Below are 18,135 nucleotides of genomic sequence, written 5' to 3' on the forward strand. Positions count from 1 at the left end.
GCATTGGCACTGAATATCAATTCAGCCTCTATTTTTAACGGAAACTTCTCTCAGACCTTACTTGTGTGGTTACATATTTTGTTTCAGTGCACAGTAACAACCACCTAACACTTTACTCTGTAACATTTAAATCATAATTATGCAAATGTATGCATAAAATTATTGAGTATATGTGTATAGTAGAGAGTGTGTATGCTGTATATGAGCTTTGCTCATCAAAGCTGGGAAATGCCTTATGTGTAGAGCTTGGTCTGGAATTTCTCACCATTGTCCTGAATATTACAAACACAGTCTTGAATAATATTTAAACCCTACAAATCCTTCTTATCAAGTAAAATGGTTCAATTTTATTTCATTCCAACCAGGAAAAAATACAAATATAAATATTATTCAAGGTAATAATTTAACCACAAAGCTCTTATGGGTTGTTTTTGTATGTTTGTCCTTCAGAATTTACCTTTATAGCAGCATTTAACTGACACTTTTTGTCCAAAGTTACTTACAACTACGACTGAGTACAACTTGGGCAATTGAGGCTCAGGGGCCCAACAGTAGGAACTTAGCAGTGGTGGAGCTTGAATCAGCAACCTTCTGATCACAAATCAAGTACCTTCACCACTGAGCTACCACTTCGGTTCCAATGCTGTTCCAATCTGTTCCAAATGGTTCTAAAAGGCCCGCGTCCTCTCATTGGCCTGTTCCAGTAGGATTGGCGATTTTTCATTGGCTCTCCCGTTGCTATCCCGTTGCTGGCTGATCACACTGTCACACTTCTCACGGCGTGCGGTAAGTATGGACGGCTAAGGAAGTTTCCCTTCCGTTCGTTTTTCAGACGTTTTACGCTCTTTTTCTTTACCTGGCTTTTATTCCCCGTCTACCTACCTCGGGAATGTACTGTAAAAGTGACATTTCATGGGCCCGATTAGCGGCTCGCTCGGCCGGTGGTTTATGTGCGAAATAGCGGGTGTCCGACCATCTGTCTGGCTAGATGGCATTAAAATGACTGATGAAATGTGAGCAGGTGGTTTGCGTGCTCGTCTGCAGTGGCTCGTCTGGAGTGCTGCTTTACAACTCCAGATCGACCGTGTGTGTTGCTGTATTGTATTGCGGACGTGCGGCGTAGTACCGCGTTCATTGTAAGTGTTCTCTGTATGTGACACTGATGTGTGTGTGTGTGTGTGTGTGAGAGAGAGAGAGAGAGAGAGAAAATAATGTGTGACCTGCTGGTTGATCTGTGATTGTGTTGGCGTTCTTTAGGCTGTCCTGCGATAAGGAGGTCGTTTGCCTGATGCGGGGTCGCACTCTGGGGAACAGTGTGACCTCGCTGTACAGGCACAGACAGCAGTGGCTAGCCAAGTCCTCCGAGTACCTCTCCGTGCTCAGGAAGTTTCTGACCCCAGCACCATCACCGGACAACCTGCACGCACGCGCGCCGCTGAACGGTAACCTCTACGATATGCTTGATTGTCACGTGTGCGACGTGCGTCGTGTGCCTTTTGTTCCTTCAGGTGACCGAGAAGCTTGCCGACGCCGCTGCCAGCATGGCGGCATGGGCTACAAACGTGGGGAACGAGTTTGGGCAGGTCCTCATCAGCATCCTCACGGCGGCATGGGCTACAAACGTGGGGAACGAGTTTGGGCAGGTCCTCATCAGCATCCTCACGGCGGCGGAGGGCGAGGGCCTGCTGCCCATGTGCGTCAAGCTGATGGAGCGGTACCGGCGAGCCCGCGAGGCCCCTCCCCAGCTCCTCTACGTGGACCGTGACTGCTGTTCCAGCGTGGGGAAGAGCAAGACAGCTGCCTCTTCCACGAGTGGACCAGCTGGTCGTCAGGCTGGACGTGTGGCACTTCATGAGAGGGTTCGCAGCAGGTGTCACCACGGACAGTCACCAGTTGTACGGCGTCTTTGTGGGCCGCCTCTCCTCCTGCGTCTTTGGCCCGTCTGCAGGAGGCCAGGCAGTCGGAGCTCGGGGAGGCACCGCGGTCCAGAGGCCGTCTGACTGACGCCGGGTCTTCCGGCAGACCCACGGCTGGAGCTGGCTCGGCACTGTCGGCGCCGCACGCACGGGGCCCAGGAGACCGAGCTGCTGGTCCAGGAGCTGCTGGAAGACTACATGGATGTGACGGACACCATGGGCGTCAGGCTTCTGGACTGCAAGAAGATGGAGGACATCTGGCAGACCCAGAGGTGCCACCTCCACTGCATTCAGGACCCTCCTGGTGTTCAGCTGTACAGGAGGGTGGGGCAGGTGACCAGGGGAGGGGTCATCCTGCCCATGTATCGCTGCGCATGCGGTTCCACGTCCCTGGAGTCGTTCCACCTGCACCTGAACCGCTTCGTACCTGGTAAGTGCCTCTCTCGCACTCGCTCTCTGTATGCATGTCAGCACTGTTTACTAAAAGCCTCCTTTCCTCGACTGCTGCAGGTACAAGTGTGAGTGCCCTGCACTTCCAGGCGTACCTGCTGGAAGGGTTGGTGAGGTGGAACGAGGAACGCGCGGCAGCGGCAGTGGAGGGAAGCTACTCGGGTCTGCTACAGCGGCCAGCTGCAGCACTACGCCAACCAGCTGAGCCAGCAACTCCTTGGGCTCCAGCTGGCTGAGGATTACACTATTCCTGGAGAGTATACAGGTAATCCCCCCCCCACCTCTCATATTCTCTCACACACACACACACACACGCACACACACACACACACACACGCACGCGCACACACACACACACACACACACACACACGCACACTTAACCATTTTTTCCCTGTGATGTATTAAACACTTGTATAGTTGAGCTCATCAGGGTGGAGTATCTCTACTCTCAGACTGGCGTAGTGCTGCAGGAGGACCTCGGCAGGGATCCAGACGCTCCAGATGGGATCAGCGATGAGGACCTTCCAGAGCTGGAGGACGAGGGCTTCGAGGACGTGGATGTGGGATTCGATGAGTTTGTGGACCCCACGTGCTCTGAGCACAGTCTCGAACCACTGCCGCCTCTCCATCACGCAGCGGTGGGACCTCGTTCTCCGGCTGCCTCGTCGCGGACCCGGTCGGACCCGGCCGAGTCCTCGGCGTCTGGGATGACCAAGGAGACCGTTCCTGACTGCCAGGTTGCTACCCAGACTCAGGCTTTGTGTGGGGATGAGGAGGATGTAAGTACACTGTAGTTCTTTCTGTTCACTTTGTATTTACATGTACAGCGCAACACGAGTCCTAAGCACTCCAAAAAAAGGTGTTCAACCATATGAGAGCAGTAAACATTTGTGTGCTTCAGTCCAAAAGTGTATGTTTCTTTCTTTTATTTCTAGGAGAGCCTGGGACCTAATGGTGTTCCAGGCTACCATCATGTAATAAACCTGGCCGACAGTCTGGTGGACCTGCGTCACCAAGCCTTTGTGATACAGCAGAGGGTAGACAGCATCGTTGCTCTCTGGGACAAACTGCCAGAGAGTGACACGGGCAGCGTTGCCTAGCTACCGTATCACAGAGACTGACTTATTAAGGGACGGTTTAAAAGCAGCCACTCTAAGACCTCTGTTGTAGCTGGAACGGAGAGTCTGAAGCAGTAAGCTCACTCTCAATAATCCAATGAGTTTCCTTGAGTTTGACTTGTAGCTGTGTGAATAATTGATTCTGTCTGTCTGTCTGTCTGTCTGTGTGTGCTTTTGTATCACAGCTGCTTCCTTGGACAAGGCAGCGGGCCTGCTCAGTGGCCCAGCGTCAGCCGCCTGGTGGAGGCCGTGTGCCTGGCGCTTTGTCGGCTTCACCCGGCCGGTCAGACCGTCGCCGGCGTCAGGGTGAACAGGTGGGCTGCCGTCTTGAGGGACTACGGCGTCATCAGGGACGTAGTCCTCGGCAGCCCCGGCCTCGTGACCCGGACCCGTATTCAACTTTTTGAGTTGAATCAGCGGACACTGACCCAGTGGTGAGTTTAGGGGGTTTTATATTGACCTTATTGGCACTGTGGACTATACAGGCTGAGTACTAATAGGCTGTGCTGCTGTTTTTGTTACAGGTACAACGCCAGGAAGAAAAAGCAGGAACAGGATGTTCTGCACCTGAGCGTTGGCCAGTCCAGCACTCCCATGGTGGCCCCGGAACCCCTCCCTCCCACGCTGAGTAAGCTCCCGGAGCGTCCGACTCACGGGCACCCTGCCTTTGACTTTAACATCCAGCAGGATGCGTCCGGGCAGGCTTCTCAGCGCGTCCGAGGCCAACCTCCTCTTCCTCCCGGGGAGACCCCGACGAGCTCCGGTCCGGAAGGCGACGCGGCTTCTGCCACCGTCGCCACTCCTGCTGCCCCTGCCGCGCCGGCCGGGCCCAAAGTGCCCCGGACCACGGCGTGGCGTTGGAAGAAAAAGGCAGAGGCCGAGGCCGCTGCTGCCGCTACCGCCGCTGCGGATGGACAGGCCGTCCCCACGAAGCGACGCGAGCATGAGCACTACGCCTGCAAGCAGTGTGGCCAACCTAAAACTAAAGAGTTTGGCCACAGCAGGTTTCACGGGCTGCACTTCTGCACGGTGGCAGGTGGGAAGACCGTGGAGCAGTGGATGGAAGAGATGAAGAGAGGAGATGCTGGACAGGGTCAGTGATCTGCTGACCACCCCACTCACCCCATTGTTCATACTTGTACATAGTTTTATATGTATTCCTGCTTTAATTATTTATTCTGTGTGTATATTTATTTCTATTTTACTTATTTATTCTGTGTGTTGTTCATAATGACTTGTACTTCACAAAGTGAGCAGAACTGTTTAATACTGTTATACTTCACAAAGTGAAGCAGCACTGTTTAATACTGTTATACTTCACAAAGTGAAGCAGCACTGTTTAATACTGTTATACTTCACAAAGTGAAGCAGCACTGTTTAATACTGTTATACTTCACAAAGTGAAGCAGCACTGACTTATTCTGCTTTGTACTTCACAGCGTGAATGAGCAATGACTTGCACTCTATTTTAAGTCTCAGTTATTCTGCTTTGTACTTCAAAAAATGAACGAGCATTGATTTCTTGTGCTTTATACTTCACAAAGTGAATGAGCACAGATTTATTGTGCATTCTGATGCACAAAGTGAATGGGCACCAATTTAAACTACTTTAAGAAAGTGAATAACTTTGTGTCTCATTACCAAAATCTCACAAATGATGCACTTATTTTGATTGATATTTATTTCATGAACAATAAACAACTATTCAAACAGTTCGGTTTCCTGTGTAGGAAATAACATTCAATTAAGTCAACTTTAATCTTATTCTTAAATGAACATGCAATTTTAACTATATATATTAGTGGGAGATATTTTTTAAAATGCGGAAAACCATTAGAAATGCGTAAGCCAATGAAACTGACATTCTGTGAAATGTCTGGATTTTTAATCTTAATCTTCAAATTTTTAATCTTAATCTTAAGTGAATATAATTACAAACAGATAGAAGATATTGAAAAGCCAGTCTAACAGTATGAAACAAAGCTACTTGACATGCATGATCAACTGCATATGGCTACTTAATATGCGAAACAACAGCCGACCCTCTATCGCCATAGTCCCGCCTCCTTGCCAGAGAGGTCACAGAGGTCACCAGGCCAGGAATTTGGGCAGATTCTGGGTTCTGGGTGAACCGTGCGTCCGGGAAGGCCGGGGACGGCGCGGATGGGCTCGGGCGCCTCCGGAAGGGCCAAGGGGGGGCCGAAGCGGCTCCGGAGGGGCCCCGGGGCCCTGGACTGGCCACAGAGAAGATTGGCCCCAACCATTGTGCACGCAGTTTACTGATATTCTATGCTAGCATCATGAGGGACGGACTTTTCAGAGTACCTGGAAGTAGGCTGCACGAGCACTGTACCAGTATGTGAAGGTGTGCGGGTCTGGTGAGGCGGTGTTACAGTCTGACACAGTATAAGACATATAAATTAGTCATTGACTACAGCAAGAATCAGCTGGCTTAGGACCTCTCAAGACAAAGGTTCCTTTACACTCCACATCAAGCAGCTATGTAACTAATTGAGAGTGATTCAAAAATTATTTGCAATACCAACTTTATGAAGCAATGCTAAACATTACATTCACACTTAAACAGATTACATTTATAGTGTTTGGCAGACACTCTTTACCAGAGTTTCATACATATATTACTTACCTAAGAAAATAAGATATGAAAATAAATACATAAATGAAAAAATACACAACACCAAGTCTCTCCAGTTCATTTATCCCCTGACAAAAAGTCACATGTACCCATGTCCCATAATCATTTACATGACCATCAGTTCCTCACTGCACATCAGCATCAGTGTGCACTGCCAAAAACCTTTATTTTTAGAAACATTTTGAAGTTAATTAAGTCTTCTCAGTACTACTCTCAGTGCTTTCATACAACCAGTGAAGCACCGCGATTCTTCCTGCACTACACTGCATCAGACTATGTAGTTCATAACTGACCCTTCATTTTATCACTTCAATTAAATGATCAGATATATTAGTCATCTTATATCTAACATGCTCATCCTGAATAATTAAATCTGTAATGTATTAGGACTCATAAATATGAAAGTATATTGCATGACTACATAGCAGGATAGCAGTTTTGCACCTGCACCAAACTGTACTAAACCATATATTTGCTTTGACCCAAACTAGATGATTGACTAACCTTGTCCTGGCATCATGAGTTCTTTAACAATGGCAGAACCCATTGGAATATCACTTTAGAATCAAGTATCGTCTACAAGATGAATGACATGGGAAAACTGGAATGTTGCCAGGGTTAAACCAAAGTATCCACTCATTGCATTTGTGTACACCATATGTAGTAGTGTCTGATCCTGGTACGACGTGTCACTGCTGACTAAACACATTTGATAACAGCTTTAAGAATTGAGCAGGAAAAATATGGAATATTTTCAGTAATTAGTTAGAATTCTTTATCCGACCACTCTTAAATCAGCCTCCCAGTCGAACAGACTCAATTCCTGATCCCCGTCTTCCAAGTCATCTTAGAAAAAAAATCCATCCAGAGTGAGAGAGACAGAGAAATAGAAAGAGTGTCACTTGGCATTTAGGATGGATAATGTCCCGGGTCTCTGAGTTACACTCAGAGTGAGTATAACTAGCCCATTGAGGGATAGCATGTTACAGATACTACACCATCTCAGATTGAGGAGAGATTCACGTTTGTACTGAGAGGACTGTTGTTTTTTTATGCTCATTAGAGTGAAGGGGCTGTTGTGTTTGAATCTGGCCTGCCACAAACCCTGGGGGTTTCTAGTTTAGTTAGTATGAGTATGTGGGATTTTGTTGTGCGGGGGATTCTGGGTTTAAGAGAGGAATATGTTTAGAGTGAGCTCGTTATATCCATTTTCCCTTCTCTTTTCTATTGATATATAGTGTTCTGTATGCTAAAAGGTCATATCGTAGAATAATAATTGTCATATGCAAATTTATGACATCCAAGTAGTCATTAATTACACTCTGTAGTGAGGCAAGAAGTCATCTCAATTGAATCTGGTTGTGTTCTGCTATAAAGGACCCCTAGATACCTCACTCAGAGATAGCTCACTTAATATTTTAATAGTTTTCATATGATGAGGAACCTGTGTTTGGTTCCTTCTTCTAATGGAAGAGCACTGCAGTGATCTAGCTGTTATTTATTCTTACTGTTGTCTTGTATCTTCTCCTCTGCATGGCATTTATTTAACATAAAATGTAAGTTACGTAACCAGCAATGCTAATACACATTTACTGCTATTGTTTTACTTCTTACTGTTAGGCTGTGTTCTGTGTGTTCTATGTGTTCTGTTTATTCTGTGTTCTGTGTGTTCTATGTGTTCTGTTTATTCTGTGTTCTGTGTGTTCTATGTGTTCTGTGTTCTGTGTGTTCTGTGTTGTATGTATTCTATGTGTTCTGTGTTCTGTGTTCTATGTGTTCTGTGTGTTCTTTGTGTTCTTTGTGTTCTGTACATCATGTAGTTTTCTAATACAGGTTTACCAAATACAGGTAAATTATTTTTCCACAATATTTGAAACAATCTCACACACACACACACACACAGACACACTGATCCTTTGTGTGTGTGTGTGTGTGTGTGTGTGTGTGTGTGTGTGTGTGTGTGTGTGTGTAGTATAGCACCCAGACACTGATCGTGTGTGTGTGTATCTGTAGTATAGCACCCACACACTGCTTGTGTGTGTGTGTGTGTGTGTGTGTGTGTGTGTGTGTGTGTACGTGTGTGTGTGGTATAGCTCCGACACACACACATGCAATGTGTGGGAGTGAGTGTGTTTGTGGTATAACCATTTTTATTGTCCTCCCACCCTGTTAATATCAGTGTGTACTTATGTTTTGTATTCGGAATCATGTAACAGATGGATTGTATGTTTTACATTTTTTAATCATATATTGATGTGAGTTTTGTCAGGAATTGATTCAGTGTGATTCACTCTGTTTGTGTGAACTGTTGACAGGGAGTAGAGAGCAGCATCTCCAGTGTCCAGCTTCCTTCTGCTCTCATCTGGATAACCTCCCGACCAGCAGCAGCCAATCAAATCCCTCCTCAGTACATCAACCGTGTGACAGAAATTCAGAGATTCATAGAACCACAGAAGGAGGAGTACTTCAGGAAGAGAGTCCAAGAGTGACCAAGACCAAGCTGAGAAAATCATCTCACACATAAAGACAGCAATAAGCCACAATAAGCCATATGACATCCTGTCATATACCAGTCTTCTGTTGGATCTCAGCTGCTGTGCTTCAGGAAATACTAAAACAAACTGATACAGAAATCTCTAAAACTCTGACTGAGATGTACACACAGTTCCTGCACATTTAGATAAACATGAAGAATGAGAAGTATGAGGGGGAAAAGGAAAGAGATCAAAAGAAACATCTGGAATCCAACAGTTCCATGATTCTGAAACTGGTTGAACTGGCTTTCAAACAGCTGATGATGGGAAACATGTTATTCTATGAAGAAGACCTGAGAGAGTGTGGCATTGATGTCACTGAGGCCTCCGTGTACTCTGGGATGTGCACAGAGATCTTTAGGGAGGAATCTGTACTTCACCAGAGGAAGATCTACTGCTTTGTACATCTGAGCTTTCAGGAGTTCTTTGCTGCTCTCTATGTGTTTCACTGCTTTGGTGGTACTGAAGATCTTTCTGCATGAAAGGAACAGATCTTTTCCTGAACTTTCCTTGGATGTTTTTCTGAAAAGTGCAGTGAATACAGCCTTGAAGAGCCCAAAAGGAGAGCTGGATCTCTCTCTTCCTCCAATTCCTTCATAGCATTTCCCTGGAATCCAGTCAGAAAGTCCTACACGGCCTACTGACACCCACTCAAGCAGCCCGGAGAGTGTCAAGAAAATAATACCAAACCTCGGATGGAGTCAGAAACAAAATGTGAGCCCTGAGAGATACATCAATCTCATTCACTGCTTGATTGAAATGAAGGACACCTCTCTACATGAAAACATCCAGAAATTCCTCAAGGCCAAGTCTTCCAGAAAGTTCACACTGGCTCAGTGTTCAGCACTGGCCTTCCAGCTGTAGATGTCAGAGGAGGTGCTGGATGAACTGAACATGAAGAAATACAAAACATCTCTAAATGGGTTTTGGAGACTCCCAGCTGTGAGCAACTGCAGAAGGGCTCTGTGAGTATTTAACCACAATCACTGTATCTTAGTTAACTGAGGTTGAATCAGATTTTCTTCCACATATGAAAACCACAGTGAAAGAGCACAGATGCAGGTGTTTGATAGACAAGTGGTGGAGGAGCAGGGATGCTAGCAGGAGCAGCAGACTGCAGGGATGGGAGGGAGGGGTATAAGAAACATCTGCGAGGGGTATTAGAATCATGATGGATGGGAACAGTATGCAAGTGTGATGGGTCAGCAAAATCAGACGCTTGCGGGTATGAAACAGTAGGTTGGTTTATTTTTACTTCAGGAGTTGTGCAGTAATCCAGGGTGAAGGGAAAAAAAGCATCTACAGGGACAATCCAAGCCATAGAGAACATAACAGTCCGAGTCAGAAACCAGATCAGTCACAAAAGAACCAGGCAGACAATCCAGAAGGGGCAGGCAAAGTACAATAACGAGGAACACTAAGAAAGGGTACGGCACACAGAAAGACTCTCCACAATAACACTCGGTATGTTTTTAGAAAACTATCGGCAATACTTCACAATGATTTAGGGTCGGAAACAGTCTTATATACCCCAAGAATCAGGACAAAGGTGAGTTCAATATTCCGGTGAAACTGATCTGATTGGACGCCTCTGATTGGTTGAATCATTGACTGGGTGACGAACGGGTTGCTGGGTATTGTAGTCTGGGGATCTGGTGGTATGACAATAAGTGATTAAATATACTGGACTCAAAACACCTTTACAAAGATAATGGGGAGGGGTATCAGAATCATCAGGGATGGAAACAGTATATAAGTGATTAAATATACTGGACTCACAATACCTTTACAAAGATAATGCGGAGGGGTATTAGAATCATCAGGGGTGGAAACAGTATATAAGTGATTAAATATATTGGACTCAAAACACCTTTACATAGATAATGGGGAAGGGTATTAAAATTATCAGAGGTGCAAACAGTATATAAGTGATTAAATATACTGGACTCTATATACTGGACAAAACAGTATATAAGTGGCATACAAGACATACAAAAACACTGTCCAACAATCACAGACCCAGGAGATCAGAGACCAGATGTAAAAAAAACACTACAACAATCAAAGACAAGGAAAGTAACGCAAAAAGTCTATAAAAGTTTATATAGGCAGGTGGTTAAGGGTAGACAAGTGTGTAGCATTTATATAGGGAGGTGATTAAGGGTAGACTGGTGTGTAGAGTTTATATAGGGAGGTGATTATGGGAGGATAGGTGTGTAGAGTTTATATAGGTGGGTGGTTAAGGGTAGACAAGTGTGTAGCGTTTATATAGGGAGGTGGTTAAGGGGAGACTGGTGTGTAGAGTTTATATAGGGAGGTGATTATGGGAGGATAGGTGTGTAGAGTTTATATAGGGAGGTGATTATGGGAGGATAGGTGTGTAGAGTTTATATAGGGAGGAGATAGGGAGTAGACTTAGAGTTGCATACAAAGATAGAAGAACAACATAACAGAAAAAATGAATGTATATATCACTAGCCTAAGACCCTTTAAACACAAGAAATACTGAGAGCTAAAACTAATACATCCATATGTTGTTTATTTATTGCCTCATCAAAAAACAGGCCAACACCAGGATGTTATTACAAGATGGCACTGGTGAGGTCGGCTGCCGTCACGACTGCTCCATCCACACCTGGCACTTTTTTCACTATTTTTTTCGCTCTTTTCACTATCTCTGTCATCTCTAAAACCCTCCTCTCTGCATCATAACGTGCATCTCATACAGCAGAGATGCTCTTATTTCTCTTGATCTACATAACACTCACCTCAAGCCGTCTCTAACCTCGGACCCAAGATGGCCGACGGAGATCCTGAGGTAGAACAAAGGATGTGATGCGAGTAAACGGCCTTGAAGAAAGCGAGCTGGCGTCAGGAACAGGCTGAGGACTTGGGCACACCGAGCTCCCTTACCTAACATCCTGCTAGCCAATGTCCAGCCTCTGGACAACAAGCTTGACAACCTCCTGGCCAGGATAAAGTTCCAGAGGGACATTCGGGACTGCAACCTACTCTGCTTCACCGAATCATGGCTGAACCCAGCGGTACCAAGCCAAGCTATCCAGCCGGCCGAGTTCTTCTCGGTTCACCACATGGACAGGACGGCAAATTCGGGGAAGTCGAGAGGCGGTGGAGTGTGTGTGATGGTAAACAACAGCTGGTGCAACGATGTCAGTGTTGTTACTCTTGCCCGCTCCTGCTCAGCCAACCTGGTGCTGCTCACCCTCAAGTTTCGCCCCTTCTACCTTCCTCATGAGTTCACCTCGGTCATCGTCGACACCGTGTACATTCCACCTCAGGCCAACACAGACACTGCACTGTGTGAACTTCATGAGGCTCTCACACAGTTTCAGGTACAACACCAGGATGCTGCACTTATCCTTGTTGGGGATTTCAACAGTGCTAACCTCAAGCGTGCAGTGTCCAACCTTTACCAGCACGTAACCTTCCCCACCAGGGGAAATAGGACACCAGACCACTGCTACAGCCCATACAAGGACAGCTACAAGGCACTAGCTCATCCACCATTTGGTGAGTCGGACCACACCGCCATCTTCCTCATACCAAAATATAAACAACGGCTGAAACGGCAAACTCCGGTTCAGAGGGAGGTCGCACACTGGACAGACCAATCGGTGGCCGCTCTGCAGGATGCTCTGGATGACGCGGACTGGAACATGTTCCGGCGCAGCACTGATGATGTCAGCAAGTATACGGAGGCAGTAGTAGGGTTTATTGGGAAACTGGTGGATGATACGATCTCAAGAGCCACCATCAAGATGTTTCCCAACCAGAAGCCCTGGGTGGACAAAATCATCTGCGAGGCTCTGAACTCTCGCACTGCTGCCTACAACATGGGGATCATCAGCGGGAACATGGATGAGTACAAGTCTGGGGCATGCGGGGTGCGCAGGCGGTGAGAGAGGTGAAGTGGCGCTACGGGAGGAAACTAGAATCACAGTTCCAGCAGAGTGGCTCTAGATTCCTGTGGCAGTGGCTACGGATAATCATGGATTACAAGAGCCCACCCTCCAGACTGATGATCAGGGACTAGACAGCATCTGCTGTAGAGTCCTCAAAGCATGTGCATACCAGCTAGCCCCGGTATTCACCGACATCTTCAACTTCTCCCTGATGCTCGGTATTGTCCAATCCAGCTTCAAGCGATCCACCATCGTCCCTGTCCCAAAGAAATCTCGACCTTCCGGCCTCAACAACTACCGCCCTGTTGCCCTCACATTGGTCGTGATGAAGCGCTTTGAAAAGCTGGTCAGAGACTTCATCACCTCTTCACTGCCAGCCTCCATGGACCCACTGCAGTTTGGATACAGCCACAACCGCTTCACTGATGATGCAACTACACATCTGCTTCAGACCATACTGACCCACCTGGACAAAGGGAGGGGTAATTATGTTAAAATGGTCTTTGTTGACTACAATTCAGCATTTAACACTATCATCCTCTCCCTACTCACTACTAAGTTGGAGGATCTAGGACTACATCCATCCCTGTGTGACTGGATCTCCAACTTCCTAACAGACAGACCACAATCAGTACGGGTGGGCAAATGCATCTCATGCACCCTCCCCCTCAGCACTGGAGCTCCTCAGGGTTGTGTCCTAAGCCCCCTGCTCTACTCACTGTACACCCACGACTGCACAGCCACTTCCAGCTCTACCATCATTGTCAAGTTCGCTGACGATACCGTTGTCATGGGCCTGATCTCGGAAAACAACGAGAGGGCCTACCTGGAGGAGAAAATAATCTCCTCCTAAACATCAGCAAGACAAAGGTGCTGATTGTGGACTGCAGCAAGAAGCAGGAGCGGCAATACCAACCTCTGAGGATCAACGGAACCACAGTGGAGAGAGTTGACAGTTTCAGGTACCTCGGAGTTCACATCTCGCAGGACCTGTCCTGGTCCCACCACACCAACTCCCTGGCAAAGAAGGCTCGTCAGCATCTTTACCAACTCAGACACCTAAGAGATTTCAGACTGCCCTCCAAGGTGCTTCTACACCTGCACTATCGAGAGCATCCTCACGGGGAACATCACAGTCTGGTTTGGGAACAGCACCGAGCAGGACAGACAAGCACTCCAGAGGGTGGCGCATTCAGCAGAGCGCATCACTCATACGGAACTTCCTGACCTGCAGACCATCTACTACAAGCGGTGCCAGACCAAGGACCCCACCCATCCCAACAATAGTCTCTTCTCTCTGTTGACGTCAGGGCAGTGCTTTCGCTCCCTGAAGACCAACACAGAGAGACTGAAGAGGAGCTTCTTCATGCAGGCCATTCGGGCCCTGAATCAGGGCAACTGATGAACTGTGGGGACCACTCTGTGTACTCTGTGTACCACTCTGTGTACTGTGTAAAAAGACTGCAATAACTGTAAACTGTAAATTGTAAGAAAAACTGGAAATTCTACAGTGTCTATATACAAATATATACACACACACACACACACACACAAATTATATATATATATATATATATATATATATATATATATATATATATATATATATATATATAGTACATTGTGTATATATACATGTTATACAAATATTGTAATCCTTGCATCTCTCCTCAGCTCGAACAGAACAGTCACAAAGGCATTTCACTGCAAGTTAGACCATGTATGATTATGTACGTGACAAACTTTGAAACTATTTTATCCACCTAACACCGCCACCTGTCATACACGCAGTCACTGTTTAATGCAACTAGTTCAGACTATTATAGAGCTTCAAGTAGCGATATATATTCAACTGAATAGACATTTAACAGCATATTGCCATCCCATTACTCCAAATTCCTACAGTAAAAACACTACAATCTCATAATCTTAATATGTTGCAAAGTGTTTTCCAAGTATATCACAGAGTGAACTAAAATTTGAATCGTTTTTTTCCATGTAATTTCAAAATATACTATAGTGAACTGATTAGCTATTTGCACAATATTGCTCTATATTTTATCCACCTTCCCACATTAGGAAATCTTATGAGTAGCTAAGAAAGTGATCTTTATAAATGTAGTGGATTTAACAGAAAAAAAGGGAAGGTTTGAATTTCCAAAAAATAAAACTTCTCTTCTATATATCCTCCTGACTAGACTAAGTCTCCTATTTTATTTTATTTTTTTACTTCTGCAATTGTTTGGAAGGTAATGAGCATACTGAAAACATTTACATTTTTTTAAATGTTTTTATTTTAAAAATATCATGTGTCCACTACAGTGGACATCTGAACACACTACCTATGAAACTGAATTGTAATCACAGTAAATCAATCCCAAAGAAAATACCAAATTGTCATAATATTTATGATGAAAACTACTAACAGCTGAGCTAATCTATATGTAACTCTTTTCTAGTGTATGTCTAGTGTTTGTATTTTGATGTTATGGAGTTATGTTTATGAAGTATGATATTTCAAAAAGCAATTCCCTGTCTTTGAAACACAGAGGAAGATCTTGCACTTTGTACACATCACATACGTTTTGCTGTTGCAACCAGACCTGCAAAACATTGATGCATGTGTTTCATCCACCATCTTTGGGAGATGGATGGCCTCATAGTGTCTCAAAGCTGCATTTGTCTGAGGTTTCCACTTTTGATGTGGGGGAGTGTCATCTTCACTCTCACTGGAGATTCCTACTTGGACCTGAGTAATCATGTGCTCACCAAGGAGCAATTTGAATTCAAGGAACTTCAGTGGTTTCTTTCCCAGAACTTGGCAGTCAGTCAGTCTTATACTGAAGCCATACATTGGTGATTGCCAATCAAAAAAGTGGAAAATTGTATGCACTGTCCATTTCCAAGTGCGAGTGGCCATCCTATAGAAACTTAGCAACTGGTTAACTGGTTTGTTGTCAAACCACTTGATGACAGCAAGTTCAGGATCTGACCTGACCAGCATCTCAGATGCTCCTCTTCCTTTCCTTTTGATGGCCTGATCCCCTATAATGTTGCACTCCTTTGGAATTCCGTTCTTCATGAGAGTTCCTGTACCTCCCAAGCATTTCTCCATCATGGTGTCCAGGACATTTGTAAAGAACCTGTCAAAAAACAGGTGGGTTCCTCTGGAAACAGTCTTTGCCAAATAAAGAACATCTTGTTCTCCAATGCCCAATCCCTCTGTGACTCTGAAGGTGGTCTTACCTTGGTAAACCACAACATCTAAGACCATACCCCTTGGTGTGGCCAAGACAAACAGCTTCAATCCAGTCGGGTATGGTTTGACTGGTACATACTGGCGAATTGGGCAGCGAACAGTAAATGGAATCATTTGCTCATCAATGGACAATTTTCCTGTTCTAAGCTGATTTAGACATCCTTGCCTCACTTTGTTCAGAAGGGGCCTGACTTTCCACAAGAGGTCTCTGCTTTTGTCCTCATCTGAAATATCAAGGTCATTGACAATCTTAATGAAATTTCTTAGTTTATAGAATAGATTTTTGGTCATGGATTCTGCCACTACTTGAACTCTAGTGTTTGAGGCCCAATACATCTGTATATTTAGATATCCTAGACAGGCCATGTAGACAGAACTGCCGATGAATGTTTTCAACTCTTCAGGAGTGGTGTTTAGTGCTGCTCCAGACACAAGGACTTCATGTTGGTTTGTGCGCACAGCCATTTCTTCAAACACAGAGTAATCAATGTACTGTTATGTGTTATGGCATCATTACTCTGAATAATGGAAAAATTATACAGTTGATGGTTGAATCTTAGAAAAATAATAAAGGTAGAAAAAGAATATTAGTCTCAATTATTGTTAGAATTAATTATCAGAATAAATCATTTTTGTGAAAAAAAAATGTAAGTAAAAATGTATATGTATATATGTAAATGGTAATATATTATTTTGAGAATACAAAGTCAATGTGTACATTGTAGTGCTGCCCCAGAGTGGACAGCGAATGGATGTGGACGGTTTTGCTTGCTCTGACTTTTCTGCCTCTGTTTGCCCTATCTCAGTTTCATCCTCTAAGCTCTCTCAGTCCTCTGCCTCAAAAACTGCATCTTGACCTTTTTCATCAGACAACTCAATATCTGAGTTTTCATCAACAATTCGCATTAGCATTCTCTCTACCTCTGATAGTGAATTGCTTCCTTCGTAGTTGAAAAATACAGAAAACAAAATATAGGTAATAAGTACAAATGTACACCGTGGAGGACATTTTTTAAACACTCTCCTATCATCGTAATATATTTTTACATGACTTTAGAAAATGGTTTAAAGTGTTCTTAGGAGATTCATATAAAACATGACAACATTTCAAGACAAAATTTGCTCAATGATAAGTATTAAGCACTAATTGTTTTTAAAAAAACTATGATAGTCTTGTTCTTTTAAGGTAATGTTGATTAGGGCACTGAATAACTGAGGCTTATTATAATTTTCCAGATTCTTCCAGTGATCCCTACACCTACAGTATTGATTAGATTCTCCTGAGCCATGTCATCCTATAGCATGTGTCCCTGGGTCCTGCTGTTATCTGTGCTGATGGTCATAACCGGTAAGTTGACAGAATGGCTTCTTTGTTTTCTAAATGTTTCAGCTTGGTCCCATTCTGTTGTATTATAATCCAGTTTTATAACTGTATATCTTTTGTGCTCAGCGTAGAAAACAGAAAACATACCTGAGCATAGAAAACATTTAGTAATTGGCAGAATATAAATTGAGGTAAATGTTGTTTTGTTATTGATACTTGAAAGTATCAAGTATCAAAAGCCATTTTATTTGGTATTGGATATATTTAACAAGCGATAGAGACGAATATTTACCTTATATCTAATATAGCCAACCTTGCTAGGCTACCTTTGGGTACTAGAGAGAGGAACAGAGCCTCTCTTCAGTAATATGCTCCCACACAGGCTGGTGTTCAGTCTTGTCATTCTCTTTATGAGTGCAGGTACCAGGCTGGTTGGGATAGTGGTATATATGAGGTTGATTGCGTTCCTCAAGTAACCCTTTTCTCTCAAGCTTCTTCCCTTTATGAGACCAAATCATTGGGGCTCATCTCTTGGGATTTCTCTGGTATCTCTCTATTAAGATCTGAGTTCTGTGGGTGTGATTTTTGTTTTGTTTTGTTTGTTTGTTTTTAAGGGGTGGGGGGTGTCTGTTAATTTTCACATTATATCACAGGTGTAAAAAACTTAATTCTCCTCCCATTCCAGACATTAACATACAAACATAATGCATTGTCAGACTTCTATAAAAGACAAACAGACAATACACGTAAAATCAAAGGACAGAATAGATTATATTTGTAAGGGCTGGCACTGCGCCGAGGCCCCCCGGCCACCAGAGGGAGAACTTGAGTCAACCAGACTACTAATCAGGCTTGATGCCTGACAGCTGGGCTAGATCTGTAAAAGCTCAGTGACCCAGTCGCTCAGTGTTGGGTCCTTGCTAATGTTTTGAGCCAAGCTCCTAGCTGGTAAC

General features: G+C 44.6%; 1 protein-coding gene across 6 annotated transcripts; it reads left to right on the forward strand.

Annotated features, from left to right (window-relative positions):
- Positions 1 to 760: 760 nt before the first annotated feature.
- LOC145658786 (uncharacterized) lies at positions 761 to 17,653 on the forward strand. Of its 6 annotated transcripts, none has more exons than XR_014124691.1 (5): positions 793 to 1,136; positions 1,258 to 2,346; positions 2,427 to 2,631; positions 8,458 to 9,641; positions 17,095 to 17,653. XR_014124691.1 is itself a non-coding variant. In XM_081718320.1 (4 exons), exons 2-3 carry the CDS (start codon positions 2,115 to 2,117, stop codon positions 2,600 to 2,602), a joined length of 408 nt encoding a protein of 135 aa, XP_081574446.1. In that variant the 5' UTR covers positions 793 to 1,136; positions 1,258 to 2,114; the 3' UTR covers positions 2,603 to 2,631; positions 8,458 to 10,263. The 6 variants fall into 6 exon arrangements, 2 of the variants coding, with proteins under 2 accessions (XP_081574446.1, XP_081574475.1); XR_014124688.1 differs by lacking the exon at positions 17,095 to 17,653 and adding an exon at positions 11,241 to 11,270; XR_014124694.1 differs by lacking the exons at positions 793 to 1,136; positions 17,095 to 17,653 and adding an exon at positions 761 to 786 and having other exon boundaries at positions 8,458 to 10,263.
- Positions 17,654 to 18,135: the final 482 nt, after the last annotated feature.

The sequence above is a fragment of the Electrophorus electricus genome, chromosome 1, assembly GCF_041902795.1.
Source record: "Electrophorus electricus isolate QZ-2024a chromosome 1, ASM4190279v1, whole genome shotgun sequence".
In the NCBI taxonomy this organism is placed as follows: domain Eukaryota; kingdom Metazoa; phylum Chordata; class Actinopteri; order Gymnotiformes; family Gymnotidae; genus Electrophorus; species Electrophorus electricus.